This window comes from Chlamydotis macqueenii, chromosome 20 (genome assembly GCF_036417535.1).
Source record: "Chlamydotis macqueenii isolate bChlMac1 chromosome 20, bChlMac1.mat, whole genome shotgun sequence".
Classification (NCBI taxonomy): Eukaryota; Metazoa; Chordata; class Aves; order Otidiformes; family Otididae; genus Chlamydotis; species Chlamydotis macqueenii.
The window spans coordinates 7,418,593-7,446,236 of record NC_141575.1 but is presented as its reverse complement, the minus strand read 5'-3'; the positions used below and the strand labels follow the sequence as shown (position 1 = coordinate 7,446,236).

General features: G+C 45.7%; 2 protein-coding genes across 5 annotated transcripts in view; both read right to left on the bottom strand.

Moving 5' to 3' along the window:
• CDK5RAP2 (CDK5 regulatory subunit associated protein 2) overlaps positions 1-9,823 on the bottom strand; it is a 78,675-nt gene extending 68,852 nt beyond the window's left edge. For all 4 annotated transcript variants that reach the window (XM_086763512.1, XM_086763511.1, XM_086763514.1 and 1 more), the window contains exons 1-6: positions 9,711-9,823; positions 9,501-9,562; positions 7,658-7,725; positions 3,015-3,125; positions 1,521-1,597; positions 193-316 (exon numbers count right to left, since the gene is read on the bottom strand). In XM_086763512.1, coding sequence (XP_086619638.1) covers positions 193-316; positions 1,521-1,597; positions 3,015-3,125; positions 7,658-7,725; positions 9,501-9,562; positions 9,711-9,763 — 495 coding nt within the window. In that variant the 5' untranslated portion in view covers positions 9,764-9,823. The remainder of the gene's footprint in view (positions 1-192; positions 317-1,520; positions 1,598-3,014; positions 3,126-7,657; positions 7,726-9,500; positions 9,563-9,710) is intronic.
• Positions 9,824-14,293: 4,470 nt separating this feature from the next.
• Positions 14,294-27,644, bottom strand: part of MEGF9 (multiple EGF like domains 9) — a 51,966-nt gene continuing 38,615 nt past the window's right edge. The window contains exons 4-7 of the mRNA XM_086764205.1: positions 27,440-27,579; positions 23,729-23,872; positions 22,748-23,020; positions 14,294-18,617 (exon numbers count right to left, since the gene is read on the bottom strand). Of these exons, the coding sequence (XP_086620331.1) occupies positions 18,163-18,617; positions 22,748-23,020; positions 23,729-23,872; positions 27,440-27,579 (1,012 nt within the window). The 3' untranslated portion in view covers positions 14,294-18,162. The remainder of the gene's footprint in view (positions 18,618-22,747; positions 23,021-23,728; positions 23,873-27,439; positions 27,580-27,644) is intronic.

Genomic DNA, 27,644 nt, shown 5'->3' with positions numbered 1-27,644 from the left:
CTAGTTTTTTTTTTTTGTTTGGTTAGGTTTTTTTTTGTTTTGTTTTGGTTTTTTGTCTGGTTTTACACTGGCTGTTTTTCCAGGAAAGCTGAAACAATTTTGAAAATGTAAGTAGATCATAGTAGCAAATCTCAGACAATACTACAGAGACAACACTGATTTCTAACTACTCCTTCAGTTTCGGCCACTCACCGCTTCCAGAAAGTTTATTCTGCTGGTCAGGATTTCTTCCATTTCTTGCATCTTCTTTTGTGCCTCTTCCTTCACACGCTGTATTTCGGCATCACCGCCCTGGGCCAAGCTTTCAACTGCCTTACTGAAAGACCATAATATTGATATGCAATGGAATTTCTATCAAAGTGGGAAACATTTGAAGTGTAAATGGCTGATAGATTATACACGAGCAAGTGTCTTACACTTTATCTGTACCTGCTTGTCACTTTAAGGTTAAATACCCACATCTACACACTCTGTAGCAATTTTGGTGGTATAGTTTGGAGTTCCACACACAAGCCTTGTCACAGTGTCTAAGCAAGCACTTCACATGTATGATGAAAAAGTGTAATACTCTCTTCACATTTTTAAAGCTTCCAAATACAGTATCAAGCCTTTGGCAGAGTTGTATTTTCTACAGAAAGCAGCACTGGAATAAACTGAAGATACGCAGCTGCTGAGACTTTTGCAGTTGCCTTATCAGTAATCGTTAATACCTTGTAAGAAAAGAACAGCTAGCTTTTCCCTACTAAACAAAGGATGACCACTGGTTTCCCCCTAAGTTTTGCTTCCTATTATGAACTTGTGCAAGGTTCCATTCAAAACCCAACAATACCTTTTGACAGCTACCTGCAGAGACCAAACAAAAATTCATCTGGTCCTTAGGATCTACTCGAAACAAGGCCTCTCTGAACTACCGAAAAAAGGCTATTTGGTAACAATTCAATGCCATGTGAGGTAGGCCACACAAAGAAAGTTCCGTTAAGCCTGAGGCCCATGTAGCAGTCAGAAACTGTCAGACTTGACCAGTTTGGATTAGTTTTGGCTCAGTCATCAAGAAGGAAGCAATTAATAGGCTATTGTCAGCCCTACAGTCATCCATTCCCTCCCCAGAGGACATTCCTGCCCATGTCACAAGACAGCGTAGCACAATATAAATACTACTTAAATAAGTAGTATTTATTTAGAAAAGAGGTTTTTAAAAAAGCTTAGCCTCTTAGCTTAACCTCTACAAAAGGAATGCTAAGCCATTCCCAACAAGGGGGTCATTTATTTACCTGAAAAATACAGTAGAATGAGAGATAATATCAAAGTCGCACCATGCAGTATAACTACCTTAACATCATTGTGCATTTCAGAATTCAAACATGTAATTTCTGTAATGAATGAAACAATTTCTAGCTAAGTGCCCTTAAAATACTGCATCAGGATTCTCATATTCCTAAAACATCAGGAAAAAAAAACAAATAGAAGCAAGACCTTGGAAATTCTAAGTAACAGACATCAAGAAATACACTGGTACTTACGAAGCTTTGATGAGTAGTTTCTCTCTCTCCTGCAGATCACGCTTCAGACTTTCTATCTCAACTTTCAGCTCAATGTTCTACGACAAAAGGAAAGTGCGTGGAGCTAATTCAGCAGTCACCCTACCCAGAAGTTTTTAGCAATACATACATTAGTTTTTGCTTGGATGGGCTAAATATAAAGCATCATGGGACTACAAATAGCATAGAGACATTGCAGCTATTAAAGGACATATTTAGCAAGGTTCGAGACTTTCAGAAATCTCAAGAAGCACTTAGGACCCTTGTATTCAAGCAAATTCCCTACACACACACACACACTTTACTATAACTGGGAGTAGTACAGATCAACTTTGGAGTTTCTAGGGCTTCCATGGATGGTTTTTCTTTGAGTTATGAGGTATTTCCTTTCCACTTTCTTTTAAAAACCCAACTGGATCAACTATTGAGTTTTTCAGTAATCTTAAAGTTATTTTGTTGCAGCCTGAGAAAACTACTCATGACATAAGCACACATCGTACAAGGAACTACTTGGCCCGCAAGCTGACAGATACCATTTCAATACGCTGGCAATTACAAGAGAGACGTCAGTGTAGAAGACCAGGACAGAAGACTGATCAGCAATATTCAGTTGAAAGCATGATCTAGCTAAACATCAATGTACTTAACTACTGCAAGCAGCACCAAGACAGACTACGTTTCAATCCTACTACAGAAAAAAGACCTGATGTAAGCATCTGTTACTTATAACATGCTAAAATGACTTCTTTTCCCTTATAGAATGCAGGCACCACCAAAGGGCATAAGAAATGCTTCCTATCACCTGTAAACCTGAAATCACAAGGATGCAAGGCATACCACTCACCTCAAATCATTCTTCCAACTTTAAAAGATACCAGTCTTTTCTACAAACTGACACAGGACTCAAACAGACTTCCTGAATCCTGGACAAATATGCATTCTTTCAGTTTAGAACAATAAAACTAGAAGCTACACACAACACTAATACAACTTTATCTACATGCTTCAAAGGAAGCAGCTTTGAGCTGGAGTGCACAACCAACCTCCAAGAAGCTGTACTGACATCTGATAAACCTAGGAAAGAACACAGGGGTGATCTGAACTGCTCAATAGTAGAAAGCAGACTAACTCCATACCAAATTCAGAAGCGTGTTGCTGCTTCTATTCCCCATTCAGTATATGATTTCAACAGCACAACTACTGAAGATTCATAACCACTTACTGGAAACATAACATCTCTTAGTCTGTCCCATAACTACAGACACTCACACATTTGAAACTAATTTTTCCACACCTTACAAATGTCATTTCAATTCAGTTATGACTGAAGAGGATTAGCCCAGAATGAAATAATCATACTAAAGTTTCCAATAATTAAAAAAAAAACCTCAGAAGTTGAGTAAAACAAGTAACCTGTCCACAAAACAAATTCTTCAAAAAGATAAATAATTCTATTAAATTATTCTAAATGCATACGATTTTGTATATTTCTTCAGTGGGGCCATCAAACTTCTGCTGCATTCGCTCCTCCAGAAAATATATACGAAGCTTCAGGTTGAAGTTCTCTTTTTTCAGATCAGTGATTTGCTGTGAAATAAGAAGGAAAATGAGCAAATTATGTCATGTGTTTCAAACCAAGTAAAATAAAGAGTGAAAACTACTATCATTTGGTTCTGCTCTCCACAGTGCAAGATTAGAATTCAACCCACTGAACATGGTTAAATGTGTACATGTGTGTGAGTGATACACACACACACATTTTTTTTTTTTCAAATGTTGAAGGTGTTAATAACAGCGTGATACCCAGGTCAAAATGAAACATCCTTCTCTCCAAGATGGTGTCACCCAGGGAGCTGCAAATGCTCCAAACCCTTCCACAGGTTTCTATCTTCTCCAGCTTCAGCACGTATCACAGAACACATTTTTCTCCCATAATCCTATACCAGGCGTAACATTTCCCCACCCCACAGCCCCCCCATCTCCATTCCTTACCTGAACGAGAAGAAATCCCCCTCCAGCCTATCCCTCCTGAATGTTCTGGGGTTTGGCTTTTTTTTGTTTTGTTTTGGTTAAGATATATAGGCACATCAGCTCACATAAACTTTGTGTGTTTGTGTAAAATGTTATCCTTTACTTGTGTTTATTTTTAGCCCTGCAAACTCTGACACAGTAGCACTTAAGCAAATAATAATTGTAAAACAGTATTGTTTAAAAAATTATAATCCAAGCTGTTGTGCAGACAGTGTTCTTCAGAACGTTCCTTCTTTAAGTACTAAAACATTGTTTGACTTCACACAAAAAGAATCCAAGACTTTCTTTAAATCTAAGATTTTAAGTAGTTCTTTATAACGTAAAACTCAAACAAAATATAAGATGTCACATTGAAACAGAAGTATTGTCTTGGCAAAAGCCTTGGATGGTAGCCTTATTCACAGGAAGAAAAGCCACAAGCACACAAGGCACGTGAGCCCAATTGAACACCGATAAAACCTTCATCCCATTCCATATTTCATAGTGCAATTCTCTGTGGAAAGAAATTGCTCATGATTGTTAACCTTCCTAGTAGAAGCAGCAACATAGCTGATGGTTTCATTAAAGAAAGGAGGCTCCCTCTAAATTTTTTTAAGAGACTAAGCATAAAACATTCATTCAAATAAGACTTGTGTCCTCCCCCAGATGCTTTCAGCCAAAGGAAATCTAATATGTTACTGAGTCACTAATAAAATATTTATGTAGGCTCCTCTAGAACAGTATAGTACCACTTGTAAAAATTACTAGCAATACAATTCTTAAAATATTTGGCTTGTGAAACCTAAGATTATTTTCTGCAACTGCACTCAGAATCTGCATCTGCAAACAATTCTTCAGTTTAATAATCTTTACCCAGCAAGATGCCTCGTCATTACTCACACAAGTAAGTATCATCCAAGCAACTGAAAATACGCTTGGCTACACAAACTTTGTGGCCCATTCACACGTCCTGAAGAAGCCCATCTTCAGAAGCAGTAGCAATACATATACTGAACATTAATCTTTCTTGCCCAGCGATTCCAAGTGGATGACCACAAACAGCAGTGGATATAAACTTGAGCTATGCAAGTTGTTAACTGTTTAAAGCCTCATGAGTATCGCTGAGTATCTTGATTAACTGGAATGACTATTTTGGAACATTCAAATAGATATAAGCATGAAAACAATGCAACTTCCTACTTCAATTCAAACCACAGAGCCCAATGCAGAATATTGCTCAAAACTGAAAGCCTTATTCAGAGTAAGCAAAGAAATTAAAGATTTCTTAAATGAGGGAAGGCTGCAGAACTGGGCTAGATCCTGCACGTCTTGCTGGAGAGTTAAGCACTAACGAGAGCAGATCTTACAGTTTTTTGATTGGTTTGTGGGGTTTTTTGTTTGTTTGTTTTTTAAGCTGTCAGTAGAACATTCCTACCAGACACTCTGAAGTTGTATCAATTGAACTTCTTGTTGGTCTTCACATATTCAATACACTTCTGAGTCAAAAAGAAAAAGCAACTTCAAAAGGACTTGGCATTCCTTAATTCTAGTCACATGTATTTCAGTGGCAATAGAATTAAACCAAAGAGCTTAAGGGTACTATTTTCAAAAGGCAAACAAAATAGACTACACAATCATAAGCCAAGAAGTGAAACAAATGTCATCTCTGACATTGAGTTTCTCAGTGGAAAGTTAATCCAGGCAGACTACAATTTAAAAGTTATAGCTTAATAAAAGACAATGTATAAGATGTGAACAAGTTCACACTACAGAGGGATGTTAATGGCAATCCTCTTGACTTAAGCATTTAAAGACTCAGTCTTAATTCCTTTATGCATTTTGATTTCTGTATTTTAAAAAACTTCTGTATTTAAAAAAAATCAGGACAATGCAATACACTCTACACAGAATATTCCACACCACGGACTGCATGGCAGCAAACATCGCTTGCCCAGCTCGGTTTAGCGCCTTTCCAAGTCTGCACAGAGCCACTTTTATGCAAAACGGCATCTGTCAGCAGAGGCTGTGGTTTCACAGCACAACACAGTTTTTTGCCAGCAGAGGCCATTTTACACGACAGCAAAACTCTAAGTGGGTTTGTGGAGACAAGAAAAACTCACAAATATTGCTACTTAGCTCCCTAACTTGATGGCAGTTGTCCTTTCTGTTCATGAACATCTAATAAACGATAACAAGGTCCTCAATTAAAGATGCCTTTCATTTTGCCCATGTAATCACATATTCTGTCACAAGGTGGTTCCCTCACAATATTGCAAAAAAGTAGAATATACCATAAGTACTAAAAAAAATCTACACCTCTAATATTCTCTAGCTCAGCATCTTCTCTAGGTCTAAACATACGAGGACCTTTTCTACAGGGATCCACTTTTTAGTCCATTCAAGGGTCGTTACAGCCACCCTGTTCTCTCAGAGTTACAAGGCAAGGAGCCCGCTCTTTTCATTACTTCCTTCTCATATTCTGTATAAATAACAGAGCTTCAAAGATTAGTGAATTCCTGCAGTGATACACCCCCCTCCCCCAACCAACCCCCATCTCCGAGCAGGAGAGATCGGGAACTGTACACGCTAATTCAGATCTGGTTTAAAGCGGGATAATAACAGCCTTATGATTTCGGTTCAAAAGCACATGTAAACACAGCTGCTGCTGGGTGCTTGGGAGACAGTGAAAGGACAAAGAAAGGAAACGCCCCCTTTCTCAAGTTTAGCCTTCCAGCTACCAGCAATCTTAAAAACTCAAACCCATAAGTTATACAGATATCTGTGTTTAATTGTGTTCAATGGATTCTTCTTCACTACTTGAATGGATTTTCAAGCTTCGCTATCCCGTTGGCATCCGTAAAAGCCTATGAGAAGTTCTACAGCTCAGTTTAACTTAAGGGCTCTGTATGTACCAGGAAGCCAGAGATCTGTGCAGCAACCCTTTCTCCTCTACATCACACAGAAAAAAAACAACAGATTTTTTTTTTTTAGTCCTTTCTGCAACTTTTTCCCCTGTACAAACACTGCAGATAGTAAACCACTTGCAGAATACATATTGTGGACTGAGGCCTTTGGCATATATCACAGTGAAATACTTTAAGCATATACAAATGCCAAGGCTGTGCCTTTCTACCCCAGCCAATGCACAAAACCAAAAGAGAAAGTGAAATATATGCAGACTGTAAAAAATATCCTTCACTAAGGCTTTCCAAAACAAGTTTTAAATTCTGAACAAAGAGCATAGCTTTCTCCTCAAAGAAATATAAGGCCATAAGAAACTGAAAGAGTTTAGAAGAAACACTCATTTCAAACCTAGCAATGCTACAACAGGTAACAGCAGTTACAGAGCACGCCACAGCCTGATCTGTAGCAATCATCTCAGAAATTTTTGATTGCTTTCCCCTCTACAGTTTCTTCACACAATCATAAGAAATTCATTTAAACAATTTAAAACTCTTTACAGGGAAGTTGTCCTGCAGCACAGATACACCCCAACCAAATAATAATTCAGCAGTTATAAACAACTGGCTTCTTCAATTTAAATAAGCAATACCATTAATATACTTCAAAAAAAAACCAACAAACTAATGTTTTCCTTTATATTCTACTAAGTGCTAAGAACAGTTATATCTACAGGACTGTCACAGTGATACCAGACCTTTACAACGAAAGTATTCCAAGCATACTCATACATAACTCGAAGGTAAAAGGTATTATACAGCAGTCAATGAATTAAAAAGCCAAATCCTGTATGAGTCTAAAATAAACTTGATGCCTCCCTGAAATAAATCATTTACAGACTTGCAAACCAAGGTCTTACGTTCCTGGTGATGGCATGAACTTATGAGCAGAGGGTGCCAATTTTTGTTTCGCAACTTAAGAGCAGCAGTTGGCTAGTCTCAATAACAATTTTTTTGCCTCTGTTTTTGAAAGCAATACTTAAGAAATTGAGGTTCAAAGCACAGATAGCGAGCTGGTCACACCTCCAAGAGATCTATGTTGACTGACACAAACTAAGAACCTGACCCAGAGCATCAACGCCTTAGCCAGCATGTTAGAAATCTCAGCCACAACTCTGTCACCGAGTCTGAAATTAAAAGTCTGCTTACATTTTCATAGTCCTTCATGGTCCGAGCTCTAGTTGGTGAGACTCTATCTTCTGCCACATCTGGTAACACTAGACATTTAAGAAGACAGAACAAGTTCAGACAGAGGAATCTCTAAACTCAGCTTCAATTCGGAAACAGCAAAGGCCTACACTAATCTAAACAAAACAAAAGTACACCACCTTTTGCACTTCGTTTACATTACAAGTTAGTGGTACTGAGTATTTGGTATCTAGATTTCTTTCCAATCACAGTAAGTTGTCTTTCACTTAAGCTCCCAAATTCCAACATCACCCCTTTACACCAAGATGTACACTGAAGTAAAGCTATGCGAGGTGCACTTTCAAGAATACATCCTCAGAGCAAGTACAAAGGACTCCCTAGCAGAATTAAGTCCTATTAAACTATTAGGAAGCCATTCAAATCTTTCAGTATCTTACTGGTCACAGGACAGGGCTCCACCTTAGACTCAGGGAAACCACAGACAGAGGAAATGGCCAGTATCTACATTGCTAAAATGTAATTCCTCCTGAGTGTACGTGTACTTAAACTTTTGTTTCCACACACATTCTGTAACAGCCACATTTAACAGGACGGCGTAACTTATTTCCACTCAAACACGTGAGAATAAACTTTTAATCAGAATAATGAGACTGTATAAAACACATAGCACATCATCTGGATGAGGCTCTGACCAACCTGATCTAGTCAGGGATGTCCCTGCTCCTTGCAGGGGGGTTGGACTAGATGACCTCTGAAGGTCCCTTCCAACCCTAACCATTCTATGATTCTATGATCTTAAGGATAAAGAAAAGGTAGCTGAGGACTCAGACTGACTCCATGCTAACTAAAATAAAATATTTCATTTAAAGGACTTCCAAAATTGTTATGCAACTATGCAGGGCAGTCTTGAAGATAATCCAAAGAAAACCAGTCAGTGTTTTTCAAATATTGACATTCTAATTAATTTCACAAGACAGCTTTCCTAGGGCACCTGCAGAATACAGGAACATTATTTGACAGCATTGTTATGTTTCTTGTATTTGCTTCCTTTTGTGAGTAAATAGATCTTCCTGGTAAACAATGTAATCTGTCTTGCTGTCAATTACCTACTTCTTCTATACAATGAATCGGCCAAGTTATGTTGCTAGAAACAGGCATTCATAAAGAGAAATAAAAAACATACACCTCGAATTTACATAACAGAACAGAGAACAGTCAAGCACACAAGTTTCAAAATAATACTATTCAGCCATTTTACTTTAAATTAAGCGTTTCAAGCAAGTCTCCCACACCTGAGGGTGAACATGGCCATCCTATAGAAAAAATATGAATTACAGCTTCTGCTCACCACAAACTAGACAGGAAGGCTTCTCGGTACAAAAAGAGAGAAAATCTAAAATTCTGAGCCTGGGGCAGGACTTCACACAGGAAGTAACTCTGAAGAGCTGAACTGAAAAGCCTAATGATACGCAGCACGCAACTTCCCTAAAACTGAGCAGAAGATTAGAATTAGAATATTACAAACAGTCGTATCGCCTTGCTGGATGTTGTAAGCATTTCAAGTACGCGCTGCACAAAGCTGCTGATCATCTTAAGTACGGCTCAGAGCCACGACGACCGCAGGCAGCGGACAGCGGTAACTGCAGCAGCTGCTGGCGTTTTATAGTCTTAAAAAGCCATCCCTTACTGAAAGCTGTATCACTTAAAGATGTTTTCTGCCTTTTTCCCCCTCAGACATGAGGTTTTCCCCTCAGGTTCCGAGCACTGCATGCAGCACCGAGCCCCCGGCGCGGGAGGGAGGGCTCCTCCGCACGGGGGGCTCCCGCTCGCCACCCGGCCTTACCTTCGCCGCCGGCCAGGCCGGCCTGGGGGTCCCCGCGGGAGACGTCTGGCAGGCGGGAGGCGCTGAGGAAGAAGGAGGACAGCGCTGAGGAGCCGAAAGCCCAGGGGGATGCCGTCCCCCACCGGCGAGGAGGGGGGCGCGGCGGGCCCGGTACCTCAGCCCAGCGCCCGCGGTGGGGCCAGCGCCCACCCAACGGCCCCGCACGCCTACCTGTCCTCAAACGGCACCGGCAGCGTCAGGTCTTCCCCCGGCAGCGAGTCCATCGGCACCGCCGACCCGCAGGTCCCGCCAGCGACCGAAGCCGCAGATCCTTTGTGCGCAGCTTTGGCGGCTTCGCTGGAATTCAAACGACCAGAGGCGCTTCCGCCATCTTCGCGTCGGCGGAGGTGAAGCCGGTGAAGCCAGCGCGGAGGAGCGTACAAGGCGGGCACAATGGAAACTGAGGGGGAGCCGCCATGTTTGCTGCGGGCAGCAGTGGAAGTTGGGCGGACAGGCGCCATGTTGGGTGAGGGCAGAGTGGGGCGGGGGATGATGGCGACTGCCAGCTGGGCAAGGGGAGAGAAAGCCATCGGGCGCCATCTTGAGTGAGGGAAGCAACAGAGACGTCCCCAGCCTCCATCTTTTTCCAGAGGAAGGCAGGCGACGCTAAGCCGCCATCTTTCCTGAGGACACAGCGGGGCGTTCCTGGGCACAGCTGCCATCTTTGCTGAGGGCAGGCTGGGCGCGCCGTTCGAGTCTGGCGAGGAGCCTGAAGGGCCCGGCCGGGCGGCGGCGACGAGCAGCCCCCACCTGTCCCCGGGTGCCTGCGGGCCCTGCTCCGAGAAACGCGCGTTAGCAAGAGGCTCTTGCTGGGGTGCGCCGGGACCCCGGGCTCCTGGCAGAGCCGCTGGAGCTGATTGTTTCCATGTCCTCCACGGCGCCAAGCTGCCATGAGCCTTACAGAGAGAAGTAATTACGCTTTAGTTTGAAATTCTAGTCACTAATTCTTTGGAACTGGCAGGGGTGAAAATCCGGGAAGCCAGCTGCTATCATAATCCATCTTGCGTTGATGCAGGCTGATTTTGAAACAATCGGGGATTTTTTTGTAAAGCATTGCAGCTCTATCCTGCATTTTCAGGGAGAAAACACAATTATGTTGAACATTTCAGAACACTGACAGTTGGAAATGCTAAACTGCATTAAATACTGCCAGTTTCCCCTTCTGAGTGCCACCATCCCTGAGGGCGAGCAGAGGAGGGCCTGGCTTGGGTGACCCGACCGGGAGCAGGTGGAGCTCCAAACCACGTCTCCCCCCTTTTTTAACTCATTATTGCAAACGTGTGTGTAGCACCAAAATACTTTCCTGTAGCATTGCATCCTCAACTGGAGCGTCATGGTCTCAGCATTACCTGTAACATGAAGCGCTGTTCCAGTAAGACACTCGCCTGGCTCTCACCCAGAGTAACCACGTGCTTAAGCATTAGATTTGGTTTCCTCTTCCATACAGTGTGTCAGGTTTCACAATTTGGGCTAGCTCTGGGCTATTAAGGGAGAAATTTTTTACAATGAGAGTGGTGGAGCACTGTCCCAAGTTGGCCAGAGAGGTGGTGGATGCCCCATCCCTGGAAACATTCCAGGCCAGGCTGGACGGGGCTCTGAGCAACCTGATCTGGTTGGAGATGTCCCTGCTCCTGGCAGGGGGGTTGGACTGGATGGCCTTTGAAGGTGCCTTCCAACCCAAACCAGTCTGTGATTCTGTGATCTCAAGGGGATTCTTACCTGGCTAGGAAATGGGACATGGATAAGGGCTGACCATGGACTATGGTCATTTTGTGATTTTGTTATTCCAAATTGTCATGTGCCCCATTTTCTCTGTCAAGGTGCCCCATGGTGCTCCATTTTCCCCAGGTACCTGCTCCAGCTCTACTCTCTATTCAAAACAGGTGAACGTTGCAAGCCTGTAAAATGCCCTAGACTGGTGTTGACAGTCATTGCAACCACTGGATGTGTGTGGTTACGGTGGCCTTCCCATCCCCGCTTCTGTCTTTCAAGTGTACAAGTGCATGGTGGAGCAGCTGTTATTGCCCCAAACTGCCAGGAAGTGCCAGGCACTACTTAGCGCAACTAAGCTCTTAATCTCATCTCCTATCCACTTGGACATGCCTGATGCTTTGCACTTGGGGTCTGCTGACCCTAAGAGATGTTCGGTCCCTTCAGCTCCCCTATGGCCCTTGGGAGACATGTGTCACCTTATGTGACTGGGTCGCCTTTTGCAGTGGCCTCACCTTCTGCCAAGCTGAAGTTTGCAAAATCGGGTCTGCCATATGGCACCAGGATCCCATCAGCCGGTCTGAAATGTGGCTTCACGTGTTTACAGAGCAGATCTTCGTAAAATGAATGAGTCCACTTACTGAAAGGATGATACCGGTTTGCTCTTGTTTGAGGTTCCAGTGAGGTGTTGCATATTTCATGCGTGCCATTAAATCAGCATCCATCAGCCACAAGCGCAGCGCAGACCGTTGACTGCTTGTGCGCTGCGGGCTGGTACAGCAGCTCTGTGTCGGCAGAGCCACATCCCACGCTGTCTTTTGAAAGGACATCAGCCCTCCTTGCTAATTTTATCACTTTGCGAAATTATTGTCTGACGGACAAAGCCATTTAGATATATACGTGTATGTACAGCAGATATGATGGAAAATTTCCCTGGGTTACGGCACTGCCCAATGTTTTAACACCTGCAGCAGCACCAAGAAGCTGCGAGGGGCAGAAAGGGCTGAGGAATGTATTGTTTAGAAGCAGTTAACAACTTGCCTTCTGATAATCTGCTTAATGTTGTTTAACCTTATCTTAATTAGGAGTACATTTGGGAAGATTATGCTAAATCCTCCTACCGTATTGGACAACGCTTTCCTACTTTACAAGGCAGTCTGAGATCCTTACCACCTCAGAAACAAGGTAATAAGGGAGTCTAGGAAATAAATACTACTGGTGAGTGCGATGGCATGGATGAGCTGACCACAAACTCCCAAGGAGCAGAATGAAAGCCAGCTGCTCAGCGCGCGGTGGCTGGAGTGCGACAGCAGCACAAGGAGGACGGGCGGCGCTGTCAGATGAGCACGGGTTCTCCTCGCCGTCCTGTTCTCAAGTCTGTGCTGTGAGGACCTGGCTCTGCATTCAGTTACGCCTCCTCTTGTTACAGTGCAGAGCAAAACCCCTCCTAAGCTAAGTCATGCACAATCAAGCTGTTCTGCTAATGCAAATCAGGTCTCAGTAAACTCCCTGGAATTTCACCAGTGTGGCTCTTGCTTATACAGCTCTGTCTCAGTTAAACATTTGAACAAACACTTAGTTTTAAGTGCTCGCTTAATTGATGCTGACTTACCTCTCTTGAAGTTCTTTGCTTAGTAAGAGCCCAAAGAGTAAGACATAGCAAAGACTAACCTTTAGCATTTGTATTTGCTTCTGCACCAAAAAAAAAAAAAAATCAATCTCCTAACACTGACAAGTGAGAAAGAAATGCAAGTTTTCCATAGGTCCATCTGCAGGGACTGCCAGAACGGTTCCAGACTCCTGATGCCGCAGAGGTGGATTCCAGAGTATCTGATAACATCAATCTCCTTTGAAAGACCCATTGTAGTCATTAAGAGAAATCTGATACGGTACCCTCTTCCGATTTCTGGCTTTGCTCTGTCGGTTTCGTTTTTAATGACGGCATACATCTCTGACAAAATATGTCTGTGTGAGTATCACAGGCAATAACGGGGAAATACACACTGACCGCTCAGCCACCACACACGTTAATGAGAGTAGCTGGAAGCTGGCATCGTTAATAAGCAGACACAAAAGATCACAGGGCTCATTTTTTAGATGGATTATCTGACACAGAATGTCAACTGTGCTTATGAATATCTGACGTTAAAAACCATTTTTGTGCCATGTTTTTCATCTCACATACAGGGCAATAATGAAGGAATAATTCTCTTGGAATAAATGTCGTTACTGAGATCAGAGTCAATCCTTTAGGTTTCAATCCAGCCCTGACTGCTGTCGGTGGAAAGATTCCGGCTGAACTTTAATGAACAAAAAACCAATGCAAAAATCCAAGTGGCATAGATACAAATTATATACATTTATTTTTACTCATTTTAAATAACATTCTTCTGTATAAATTCTGACATATATTCAAATCATACACTTTTTTTTTTAAGAAATGCTTTTGTAAGCACAGCGTATGCTCAGGAGACGCCTTATTTGGATGTGTGGTAAGACTGATGGGTTTCAGTTGGGAGCAAGTACAACTTTTAAGGCCCACATTTTTCTTACTTGAATCCATCCCTCTCACACACGAAGAGCAGAGTCCTGTGGGAGCTCATTTTAAAACTTCACTTTAAAGAGAAACACATTTTTAGAATTCAATCTTACATCCTTTATTTAAAGGAGACTGTGCAAACTTTCTGCCACATTGATGTTGCGTGTACCATTGAAGATAAAGATGCTGCATAGCAGTGGTTAACTGGCCCAGGACACCTGAAGGATGCTGAATACGTCCCCTCCTCTTTCACAAATGGCTTCCAGCGTGCTAAGTTTGCTCAGCCTGGTCCAAGGGAATTATCATTCCCGTGGATGACATCTCCTGACAGCTCCCCAGGGCTAGCGCTCCACGCAGTTATTTCTAGCTACAGTGGTTCGTAAGATTTGAGATCATCTACCCACATTACCCAGTTTTATCCACATTACCCAGTCACATCTTTGCATGCCTGTTGCACTCTGCACTTACCAAACACTCTCCCAAGTTTTGAGCCATCCAGGCATTGCTTTTTGCCCTTTATCCTTTTGCATTCTGTTACTTGACTGTGGAACTGAACTCACCCCATCCAGACCAGCTGGGTCCAGAGGGCCCTCAGGACCCTGGGGATCGTGCCTTGAGAGCTGGTTTCCCACCTTCACCCAACCTTGTCGTACCTTCTCTATGTTCTACAGCTACTGTACCACGCCATCGATGGCCTTTACCACAACAGCCACACCACCGCAGCCAGACAACCGCATGCCCAGTTAGAAGGTGATGCGTGCTGACCCTTCAAGAAAGCTACGTGTGTCTGTACTGCCACATCAGCCCTAGAAGTCACCCAGATGCCTTCCCCTTGTCTTGCTAGCTTCTGAGTTGGGCCTCAATGCAGCCCCAAAAGTCCATTTCTGGTTCACCTGCCCATACCCCAATGTGGCGTAGGGCAAACCTCAACATCTGGGAAGCTCCATGAGAAGCTGTAACACACGGCAGGTCCTGGTGGCCTTTAGAACCCTGGTAGAGGTGTTTTACCTCTGCACCCCATCAAAGTACGATGCCAACCTAAGCTGATGGAGATGTAACTAGCTCAGCTTCTTCCTCGCCTCCGGTGGTGCCCAGGGGACAGCTGCATGCCTGATGCAGAAAGCAAGGAGGATCTAATCTCACATCGAAGTCGAACATGAAGCTGTTTATTATTTCTTTGCTGAGGCACTGATCTCCTTTTATAAACGTTGTTCCTCTGTGCCAAAGGGCTGGTTGGCTGGAGATGGCTGGTTTTTTCCTGCTGAGTAATTCTGCCATCTGACAAGCACTGTCCCAGTGCCACATCCTCGCTGTGCTCCAGTCCCTGCCAACGAACATCCTGTGCTTTCCCCCGCTGTCCAAACCTGGTCCCCCCCGCCCACCCAAGCTTCTCATCGCATCTGCGGGGGCCGTCCAGATCCCTCCATCCAGATGTGCGATGCACAGCAGCACGGCTGTACCGCCCTCCTTGCAGACTGTAAGGCATCCTGACCTCCTCTTCCTCCTTTCCAAGCCGAGGCGCAAACACAAAGCATTTACAGCAGCTCGGAGGTCAGAAGCAGCACAGACGCAAACACCCCCTGTGCTGTGGCAGGCACGGCCAAGGAGGGCTCAGCATCTGAACTCACACTCTGGCTTTGCAGATGGTCGTTATTTCTACACTCAGAGAAAAATGAAAGCCTATTGCTGTTACAAAGTAGCCCACAGTCATACCAGAATTTGAGAAAGGGGTGTTTTGTGGCAAAGATGAAAAGATCTACTGAAATATTTTGGAAACATTCATGTGAACAATCTGTCCTTCACTTTGCCTGCTAGCATCAGTCCCAGAAGCTAACACTTCCTAAATGACCTCTCCCCATCCTATGAAGTGACCAAGTGCAAGTGTACCACTAACTCAGCACTGCTAAATAATTACAATTTTTAGGAAATTTTCTGTTTTGTCACCACTCTGCTCTTTAAAAGCTCGATGAGTAACTGGAGGATTAGCAACATCCAGATTTTCTCCTCCAGTCCTCCCCCATTTTTACCTAAAAGTAACATTGCTCTGAGTGACATCAGCCAAATCTATGTCCTAAACTCTGGGAGCTCACCCAGGCGCACAGCAGGCTACGGGAGCTTCTCCATCAGCTCAGGCCTAAGATCACATTCTGCCCTCACCATTTCCCTTGGTCACCATCGACTGTTTTCCTTCTTACTTGCCATGCCTCTTCTTTAAATCAGACAGCACATTTTTGAGGCAGAAATGGCATCTTTGTGGATGTGTTCAGAGCAGCTATTCTCCCTCCCTCCCCAAAAGTCTCCAATGATAAGAAAAGCCTCCACACAGCACCAGAAAAGCAAATAAATAATCACCACATTCTTCCTACCATTTCTCATCTCGAGAACTATTTACCTGTGCCTGGCTCTGAGGATGCATCAGTCAGCTCCTGCTGACCTTTAGCAGGTACTTCATTTCTCCTCAGCGCCAACCGCGTGCACAGCACCAACACGCACAGCAACGCAGCGTTAGTTCTGAGGTCGGTCACGGGTCAGGTGAAATATTTGTTTCACGCCCTGATTAAATGTAACGGGATTGATTTTGCTGGGGCGGCTCCGCAGCACGGGGAGGGCTCGGTGCCTGCAGGCACGTGTGCACGCTGCGGGTACCAGCGAGGAGCTCCGTGGCGCGACCTCCCCGCGCTGCGCTGCCCGTCAGTTGTTCTGCCTCTCCTAACCGTCCGCCAGCCTCCCACAAAAATCAGGGGAATCTGTAAAACCTGAAGTGCTCTGTAGGTTTTTTTTTGACAGCTGATTCCCCATCACCACCTTGTGCTACATAAATTTCCTGAAAGCATCCACGCACTTTTAGCTTTTAAGCCTAGAAGCGCAGACTGGCTCCTGGAAGCTTCAGCTGAAAGCTGTTTCCATCCAAATCCAGGAGATTTTTGCTTTTGCCCTTCGAGAGGCTGGGAGGCTGCGCTCAGCCCTCCAGCAAGCCCTCCATCACCGTGTCAGCACGGGAGAGATGGCAACGAGATCCACGCACGCGACAAGCAGCCGCTTTGGAAAAGCTTGGCCATCTCAATGCATTCGTGACAGTGTATTTGCATTTTGTGTAAGGATTTAAAAGCAAGTGACAGAATGGTACATCCGATTTTTGGGCACCTACTGGGCCCTAGTCATGGCGACACTGGTGTTCACTAGATTTAAAGGAATGGGAAAAACTGACAGATGCAAGTAGGGAGCACTCACATTTTCTCTCAAAAAGAAAGTTATTCAATGACACTAGAAGAAAAGCTTTAAGCAGTTGGTGTTTGCCAGAGTCCCAGCTCCAACAATATTGCCATCTAATTTACAGTATTTTAAACAATCCTCATTTTTTTTTCTTTTTAAACAACGCCACTAACCGCTGTACAATTAAAATCTAGACAATAAAATATGACTTGGGGAATAGGGGAGATTAGGGAGGGTTTCACGGTTTTGTTGTTGGGGTTTTTTTTGGTTGGTTGGTTGTGTTTTTTACAAATAATTACAAATACAATTCCAAGAAGATATATTACATTTTATATACAGAACACACCATTTCTATCAGGGTAGGGTATTAAGCCTAGCTTTTATTTTTACATGGCAACCCTGAGATGTCTTGTCGTCTTCCCTTGCACAGAAACTATACAAGTTCATTAACTCCTTCTAGAAAAAAAAAAAAAGGATTGCTATGGTTTAATAGCATCATCACCCTGTATAAATACTCAGACAGGGAAAAGCTCAGTCTCCTCCCTAACTCCAATATTTTCTATTTTTCCCCCTGTTTCCTTGCTTACTGGAAACTGATAATGGTGACTTTTTTCAAGTGTGCAACTCACTCCTCTACTTGCCTCTTGGTAGCACAGTGAACCATTATGTGCCTTTTTTTGTCCTCCTTTTCAAACAAAATTTATTTCAGGAACTAATATGAAGCCTTTACAAAGGTCTATTTCCTGAAAATCCACTGTTAATTCATGAGTTCCTTTTCAACCTAGAGGATGCAGACCTCAGTGTTAGCTTGGCTGGAAATCAAGCAGCTTCTGAGTAATCAAAGGGTCCTGCTTTCTCCACCCCACCACTTCTTCATTAAAAAAAAAAATATTTTAAGATCAATGTAATCAAGTATTTAACAACAGTGAATTCTATGGATCTTTAAGGAGAACAGGACACTGAACGCATTCCACCACATTACCTGAAATTTGGATGTACCACACTTTTTTTTCTGTTCACCTGCAAGCTACAGCATGCCCAGCACAAGAGTACCTGGAGAGCAAATTCCTCTGCGTGGAGCCTTGGCACGGATCCTGATACCCCTTCCACAAGCCCTGTAACTTTTTTCAAACCAACTTTGGAATAGCTGGATCACTTCTTCTAAGCTTTATAATTATGCATGGGAGTCGTCAGTGTTAGCTGTCCGTTCGGCGCAACTTCGTTCCCGTCGTCTTCCAAGAGCCCCGAAACATCGGCGTTGGGTATGCTGTCATGGTAGCTGCTAAAGCTGATGTTGTCCTCTTTGAGTTCAATGGTCCAAAAAGGAGCATTAAGTTTTCTGTTTTGATACTCACGGTACATGTAGACAGCACCCACAAAGCCCATTAGTAGGACCACCACAATGATGATAACTGTCAAAATAATGATGTTAAACTGTGTCCATGAAACGTCTGCAAAAGCAGAAGTACTATTGTCAGAGGAGCTCATAGGAAGTATAGTCTGTAGAGTTGTTGGTGACAACGTCGTGTTGATCACTGCCGTTGAAAATGATGTTGCCGTGCTGGCATTTGGAGCAGAAGTTGTAAACTCCCTTGTTTCTGGGCCAAGAGTGGCTTCTGCAAAACAAAACCAAAATTATCAATAAAAATATGCTAAGATGGAATTAAACACAAACAGAAGACTTTTGACATTTATATCACAGTTATTATGGCAATCAAGTATACACTGTTAAAGCCGGTATCTTTTCAAAGCAGTTTACCAGAATGGTTAGCCAGGATTGGTTTGGTTGGGTTTTTTTTTGTTTTTGTTTTTGTTTTTTTAATAATTCTGTGTCCTAAGTGCTCAACAACTACAGCATTCTTATGAAAAATCTGGTGGTAACTGAACAGGTGCAGTAGCCAAGATTCAGTGTTGGATACACAAGCTCATGTGAAAGCAAGCCACCCAGTCCAGCTCCTATTCAGCCCAGGAAATCGAAGGTCCACCAAGCTCAGCAAGTTTGGGACTTTGAACTGAAGGAAGGCAGAGTTCCACTTGTCTACATGGTCTGCACGACGAGGCTGGGAGAACGCCGCTACTCCAGGAGCTTAAACCTTTCAGTTAGGACACGAGATGCAGGACTATGTTCACTGTATTATTATTTCTGCCTCACCTGTACAAGAAGATTAAAAAATGAAAAAATGAACTATGAATATTCTGCTGTCTCGGTGTTTAGAAACGGGTTTCAATATTTACACTGCTTTACGTAAAAGGGCAAAATAATCCCAGTTCTGCTTTTGCGTGAAGAAGCCATACACAAATCTCATGGAAACTCCCAGTCTGCATAACCAGGAGCAGAAGGTAAGCTAATCACAACAAAAAAAAGACTGTGGATGTTCTTACAAAGCATTCGAACGTGGCAGAAGGCAGTTTGGATCCTGGTTTGGTTTCAGCTGCTGGCATACGTCCACACACGAAGGATGAGAACATGGGAACTACCAGACTGTGCCACAAGCTTCGTGTTCCTCTGCAGCCTGTTCCCAGCCACAAAACAGCCAAGAACCTCCCTGGCTTCCAGCAGACATGGGATAACTCCCTTCTCAGGGCTAGGAGTCAGTGACAACGACACCTGAGATCTCCTAAGTGGGATGCAAATTCATTACACCTTCTTCAAACCGGTTGAGGAACAGGCCTCGGAAAGCACCACAAGAGCCTGAGTAGGCTCCCAAATGTGACAAATAAAGCATTTTCTTCACAGAAATAACCTGATCTATTTTAGATTCTCAAGTCCAGGCACCAGGAACCTTCCAGAAGGTGAAGCCTCAATAAACCAAAATGTTCTCTACACCTATTGCTCCACAGGACTCTGCACTCTCTTTCCCACTCCCTTCCATTTCTCCTTCTGCTATTAGAAATACAACTTCATTTTAAACCCTCTTGCAGCTGCAGCGATTACAGCTGATGGTGCTGTGCTGTATTGATCCAGCTCTCCTGAAGACAATGTCTACTAATTATGACCGAGGAGGAGAATCACTTCCGAAGGACTAATTTTGCACCAAGTTGCATCTCCAATGGCAACCGGAGCTGGAAATATTCAGCACATCTCCTGCCACAGGCCCTCAAAGGAGCTCCCATGAGTTCACTTTGGGCTCTCACATTCCCAGTTCAGGCAATGGAGAAAGAAAGTCCTCCGGAGGGGGCACCACATTTAATTTAGGCTCCCGCGCAGAGCCCCCTTCCTGCAGCAGCTCCTCTATTCTCTGCAGGTCGTGCCTTAGGTTGATAAGGATGCTGAATGCCAGAAGGCATTCCTCTCTGGGATAACAGGCAGAATTTAGCAGTAGGAAGCAACGTGACAGGAGCAAGAGGTTCCTGGATACAGCTTTGGGAGAAGGGCATGAGGAATTCAGTCATCCTTTCCAAATTCCTTCATCAAGACTCAGTGCTTGGCAAACCCTGTCAGGAGCTATAATTAGAAGAGAGACAATGGCTGATTCACCAGCAAGGAAACAGGACTTTTCTGAGCTTTATTTGTGAGTCAGCATCAGCTAAGTGCTGGCAAGGGGTACACGGGTGAAAACATTTCCTGGAACTGGCGGTAACGTCACAGAGAAAGGGTGCCGTGCTCTGACCGCAGACCGTCGCTTTCGGGCCGTGGCACAGCGATGCCTGTTTCCGCTCACCAGGGCCGTGCCAGCCCTCCAGATGTCCTAAAGCAGCTCCTGGAGAGCGGCAGCTGCTCAGTCAATGGGCTGCTTTGGCAGCTTTGACGTGAACGTCATATCCAGCTGCTTGATTGAAATGCCGTCTCTGCAAAGCTTCTGCTGCCTCGTGCGATGAATGAGCCCCGGCAGCAGCCCACGCGCCAGCTCTCGGGGAAGGCTGCGACGCTCGGCTGGGTGGCACGGTGCCACGCTGCGTCACTAAATCCATGCTGCTATGCCTCAGCATCGCAGCAGGAACACCGTCCACCCAGGGGTCGAAAAAACTGACTCTGGTCACCCCATGTGTCCTTTGAATATTGTCTCCATCAGCCTTGAAAGCATCAAAACCTTGGTCAGGTCCGAGACTCTGACCAGACCCTGTGGATACTCAAGGTTGGTTTTAGCTTTGCCCATCCCGTCTTTTTTCAACTGTGATCATGTAAATAGAGTCTGGGTGATGGTTTCACTCTAGGAGCCACTCCAAAGCACTAGTGGTTTAGGAAAATCCTAACCTAAAACTAGTTTTAATGTACAACAGTACCTCAGCACGTCAACTTTTGGGCAAATTGTGCGTAACAAACTGGAAAGAAGTGTACACCTTTTTAATTGCTTAATATGAACAGGAAAAAACAGGTGTCAAGGAAACAGGAAAGCTAGAGAGCATGTCCCAGTCTCTTTGAAAGGGGACAGTCTTTCCCCACATCAGAAATTGGCTACAACAATGCCATGAGAATAAAACTGCATGGTGAAAACGGCAAGTGCACAAGCAAAGCCAGACATATGGATTTTAATGGAGCAAGGTCATGCAGCTCTTCACACAAAGACAGAGCTGTGCAGGGGGAGATAATGGATGATCTGATGCAAAAGCGCCGTTCCCAGCCCTGGAACGGTACAGTTACATCTAATGAGCATTCAACTTTTTTGTATCGATCATCTCCCCGCGCAGAGAAGGACTCTGTGATTACACCTCCGGAGAGCAGCATGGGAGTGAAAACCACATTAGCTCCTAATGGAAGATCTGAATTAAATCTCTGCTGGTGACAAGGATGAATTTGGGCCCAGATACTTTCCTGAACTCTCAGTTCTCCCAGCTAATACGTAACACCGGTAATGTTTCCAAGCGTGGAGCTGGAGATCCACCTTGTGGACCAACCTCCTGATGACTGCTGAAGAAGCAACTTAAGAACCATTTTCTCTCACTTTGCTATGCATCCTCCTGCTATACAGCAGCCTCTGCGAGGGCAGGTGCCACATGCAGCATCTCGGATGTGGACTGATGACTGATGAGAGATCCCTGGAGCGGGTACCAGTAAATTCTGGCGTTGACTCGCTGTGCAAGTTTGGAACTCACCTCTCTGAGCTTTGGCTTCCCCATTTAGAAAGAAAAAAAAAAAAAAGAATATCACAGAATCACAGAATAGTTTGGGTTGGAAGGGACCTTTAAAGGTCATCTAGTCCAAACCCCTGAACTTGGTCCAAGTAGTTATTGTTTGCAGAGTATGAGGAACAACAAGATTTATTATTAACACCCTTCCCAGGGAACGGGACAGTGCTATTGAAGGGACTAGTCCGTAAGGAGAATCCACTGGGCACTAAGAGATCAGGTATATCAAGCAATGGCAATCTGAAAAGCCACATTTAAATACACTGCCCATGGCTTTAGTTTTCCAGCTTGTTCACCAGAGACGCCTGCCACAGTCTGGCATGAGGGGAGGTCACAGCACTAACTCTCAACCACAGATTGGAAGACCAGCAGGCAACAATGTGTTATAAAGGTCTGGTTTTATTCCCTGACAGATGACAGATGAGATGGCCAGATGACAATTAAGAGTATTCCCTCACCAGCCTTTGGGCAGCTCGTGCCCACCTGAGCTGCACAGCAAGCTTTGACATGCATTTCATAGAATCATAGAATGGTTTGGGTTGGACGGGACCTTCAAAAGTCATCTAGTCCAACACCCCTTCAAGGTGCAGGGACATCTCCAACCAGACCAGGTTGCTCAGAGCCTCATCCAACCTGGCCTTGAACCTTTCCAGGTCTCCATTTCAGGAGTATGTTTTACCTTTCTTGGTGCAGTTGGTCCCCTCAGGGTCTCGGACGTAGCCATCCTCGCACTCCTCGCAATGAAAGCCAGCGGTGTGGTACAGGCAGCCGACGCACTCCCCGCTGTCCGGCTTGCACACGCTGGGTGACCGCGCCGGGTCCACGTTCCCATTGCACTCACATCTGACGCAGATGCTGTCGGAGTTGTAGTAGCCGTTGTCGCACTGGTTGCAGTTCAGGCCGGTGTACCCGGTTTTGCATCTGTCACAGCTTGGGGCCGTTTCACCAGGCTCTAAAGAAAAAAAAAAAGCTTTTGAGTTTCTGATGCCTTGTACCAGCCTTGTACCACCAGAGCACGCGTGGCACGTTGCTAAGCAAACAGATTATCACTCAACAGTTCCATCTCCAACAGGTAATTTCAGAAAACAGCTGGAGCTATATCGGGGATGTTAGCGATCTGCAGGAACTTTTTGGCGTACGTGAAGCCAGAGGTGGCTCGATTGCAAAACTGATTAAGGAAATATCAAAAAGTCTTACATGTGTTTATCACAATTATGACATCTTCTCTTGTTTACAACAAAATAGAGCAGGGGGATTGGGGAATCTCTGTCTGGAGCCCCATGGAGATGTTCAGAAGAGGGCTTACAGAGGCATGGACAGCTACGTGGCACTGCTGCCCATCTCATCTACCTGTCCTGGCTGCCACAAGCCCAACAGTTTATCTCTGCAAAACTTTGCAGGTTCTTCAGAGCATGCTGCAGCCTGCAGCAAAGCATTTCTGATGCCCTCCACCACGCAGCTGCCCTCACAAAAGGCAACGCAAGCACCAGGGACGCAGGGCAGCAGGCGCTGCCTCCAGCAAGGTGCCCCGGTTCCCACAAACGAGAGATTCCTGGGCTATAAACTGCCTCGCTAGGCTGATGCACCGCAACTTAATTGAAACACACTGGGAAGAGCTACATTAATTATCTGAGGAATTAGACCAAAACGAAAGCCTTACGTATTCGGCAGGTGCCAGTCGACGCCACAGTGGAGCACGGGCAGCGCAGGCAGGCGTGGGTGGGATGGGCACTTCGGTAGAAGCCCTCCTTGCAGAGCTCGCAGTGGTTTCCCTCGGTGTTTTCCTGGCAGTGCAGGCAGGTGCCTGGGGAAGGGACAGGAGCACAAGCAACCGTTTGACAGCAGGAACTGGAGCAGAACATTTGGAGCAGGAATCCGTGTGGAGCACACTCAATTATCAGAGCTCCCAGGTGATTTTGGATGCCCTCTGGCCAAAACATGATCCTGGCCTCTTATGACCTTCTGATGGCCATCCCCCCCCTCCACACGCACGCATACACAATGTGAAAAAGTAGGTGGCCCCAACAGAGATGCCCACAGCTCATCACCGTAGAAGGCCAGTGCAGGTAAACCCATGCTATCAATCGGAAATGGTCTTCAAGAAAGGAGTTTCGGTTTGCTTTTGTGCCACTGAGATGGAATCTCGATGCTTTGAATCCCTTCCCTCCCATGAGGGGTCCCTCCAGTTCACACCTTTGCCTTTTTTTGTGTGCAGCCTCTCCCTCCACCACAGAGCCGGTGGTCAGGGGTCAGGCAATGCCACCGCCTCGCTCCAGGGGCAGATGGCTCCATCCCACCAGTGCGGCTCCAGCTCCTCCATCCCCATCGCAGGAGGAACGTGTGCTGCGGGCACAAGGCAGCACCAACGCCTGACCTTCCCGGAGAAACAGAGGAGAACCGCGGGTTCACGTGAGCCACCTCCCCTTCCTGGGGAAGCCCCTGAATCAGAAAATCGACGTGCTGTGTCTTAGCAGAGGCTGTGTCCTGATGGCCCTCTAAATTGCATTTTGATTCTGTTGTGACCAGAGAAAGAAAAATCTCCCTAGTTACAAAAACGCAGCCTCCGTGAAGAGCCCATCCATCAACAGGAACATCCCATAATTCAGCAGGCTCCTTGTCAAGGTGGCAGTGACCTGAGGGAAGCTTTATTCGTTTAAATTCCACGTACAAGACTCTGAAAAGGCAACAACCACCTCCTAACAAACCAGGGCGGCACGGAGCAGTTTATTCACTGCCTGTATAGGCACAGACAAGAGGTTCGCTGAGCTAATCTGGCACTGCCGCGGGGGCACGGGAAAGTCTCATACCAACACTAACCACGCGAAAAACCCTGAATTCGGTTAACGCTGACGGTTAAAAAACCACAGCAGATTTTCTTATTAATATTGGAACAGTTTGGCTCCCTCGCAAGCCCAACACGCTGCACGGCTCCCACTCTTCCCTTGCCAGGGCGATGACTCTGCAGCCGAGCATCCCTGAGCGAGCCTGGCGCATCCTTGCAGCAGACCCTGGTGCCAAGGGCAGGAAGCAAACCCCGGCAGCGGCCGCTTTTGGGAAGCGGCCGACTCGCCCGCGCGGTAGGGCTGGCAGCGCCCCGCTGACTAAGGACACTTGCACGGCGTCGGCTCCCACACACTGTTTGCTCTTCACCCGAGAGCTTGTCAGGCACGAGCCGGTGGTTTTTGTGGGAGATGTGTCAGGGTCAGAGGGGAAAATGATCTGCTGGGCTGGGTTTCTCCAGTTGCAAACCTCGATGGGCTGTGTCAGTGGGATGCCTGGCACAGACCGGCTCCGGAAGGTCACTTTGATCAGCACTGAGGGTGCCTTGAACCGTCCTCTGCTGGCATTAATGGCGGTGTAAATCTGGAATCACATCTGCATTTTCTGTACGGCTTTGGTCATTTCAGGACCAATGTCTTTGCCATAGGCGGAAATTACTCACATTTATCTACACCAGCCCTGCAAAATGGCTGCGTTTCCAATGAGTCAGCAAATTGCTCAGCCACGCGAAGCACGCATGGACTTGCAATCAGGTATCGCTGCGGAAAGCCTTAATAATTAATCGCACTTCCCATTCCGATAACGCCCTCAGGAGGGATCAGACCTCACCGTACCCCGACTGGGGAGAAGCAACCAAACTCACTGCGCAGACACGACACGGGGCACAAGGGTCGTGCTGAAGGAAGCGCTGTCGCCTGGGGAGCTCTGGCTGCCCAGTTTCCAGCCCAGTAATTTGAAATATTCCTCCTGGTCAGAGCGATGCGGAGCGAGGCCGTGCGGAGATGGTGGCGGAGCCGGCAGAGGGAGCCCGAAGGTTGACATTAACACGAGAGAAACCTCGAAAATCTGACAAAAGGCTCCAGACGGTTGATGTAAAGGAGGTCACACAAAGTGCACTGCATTACTTATTAGACGCCAGATCTAATTTTTAAGCGACACGGTCTCTGTTCTGGTTTTGTTGGGTTCCCTGACCCCCAGCAGCAAATAAAGCAGATGGAGGAAAAAATTTAAAAAGGGATTTTTGTCAAATCAACAATAGGTCATTAACCAAGAAGAGGGCTTTTCTTTGCAGTGCTGTGGTCAGCGCTGGGCAGCCCCAGCCGCAGGGCTGCCCGACCAGCCCCGTCCCGGAGGCACGGTCTGTGCTGGGTTTTGGTTTGTCTTTTTTTTAAATCGGGAGCTGGGGGAACATTGAGGGAGAAAAAGGAAGCGCAGATTATCTTACTCCTTCACAAAACCCACACACCCAGCTCCAAATCAGTACCGCAGCTGATGCGCACGCAGCTTTAGGCACAATCTTATATCCTTCCATATTAGTAGCACACGAGCCCATAAAGCTCAGCGGAGGGATGAATGCAGTAATTCACCCTTCAAGGAGCGCAAGTCTGCCTGCCGCTGCCCCTGATGCCCACAGAAACCCCCTCTCTGCCAGGCAGGGTCGGGGCACGGCCTGGGCTCAGGCAGCGCTGCGGCTGCCTGCTCCTCTGCTGCACACACAGAAGCCACGAGGGAACAGGCTCCGAAGCAGAAACTGCCCACAAATCCCATATTTGATGAGCTCTGCCTCTCTGCCAGCTACGCAAAAAAAAACCCTGCAGCATTTTTTAAATTCTTGCTCCTTTCTAAGCTCCTGGATACATATTGCAGAATTGCATTTCAGCCTGGAAGTTTTGATGAGAATTTGGATTTTGAAGTGTGAGCTTTGTTGCTGAAGCGGGGATCGCGCAGGCACTCACATAACATTGCTCCTCTGGGATCTCTGCATTCGGTGGAGCTGGGAAAGCCATTAGGTCCCCCTGCCCTCCCAGAAGCTATCCAAGCACAGGTGCTGCGACATCTGCACTCCCCCACATCTGTACGAGTGAGGGACAGCCAAAGAAACCATCGAGGAAAAGGAACAAAGCAAATTTATAAAAAGTGGGCAATATTAATTAGGTGCTGCCAGTTTTTTTCCAGCACTAATCATGTTATCTGTGGCAGTAACCGTCACCTGACGTCAGTGCCAGTGCAGTATATGTTTCCAGGTAAACGGCAGTTAAACAAAAGCTCCTTAAAAGCCCTGCCGTGTATTTGTGTAAGCGCAGAGAACAATAGAGCACTGATTTCCGATGGAGACTGCAGAATAAAGGCTCTGCGCTGCAGCCTGGGGTAAATCACGCAGCCTTTATTGACTTCCTTCAGAAGAGGATCAGCTCGAACCTTGCCCTGCGTTTTAATTTTGGTTTTAAGGTGAAGCTTCTGGGGATTCGGGGCATAAAGATGCACAGGAAGAGGATGAGAGCAGAGGTCTGCTGAATGAAGATGGCAAAAACCCAGAGAGAGAGGAGACAGGTAAAGTCTGCACCCACCATGCTCACAAAAGGGAAGGTACCTGTTAAGCGGTCGCAGGTTTCGGAGTGGTTGTTGCACTGGCACGGCTCGCAGGCGGTTCCGTTAAACCTGTAGTATCCATCGCTGCACCGGTCACACTTCGGGTCCGTGAAACCAACTTTACACTGACATTTCCCAGAGCTGCACAGAGAAAAAGCGACAGTGAAATCTGGGTGTGCGGGGAGGCACGCAAAGTACAAACCCGT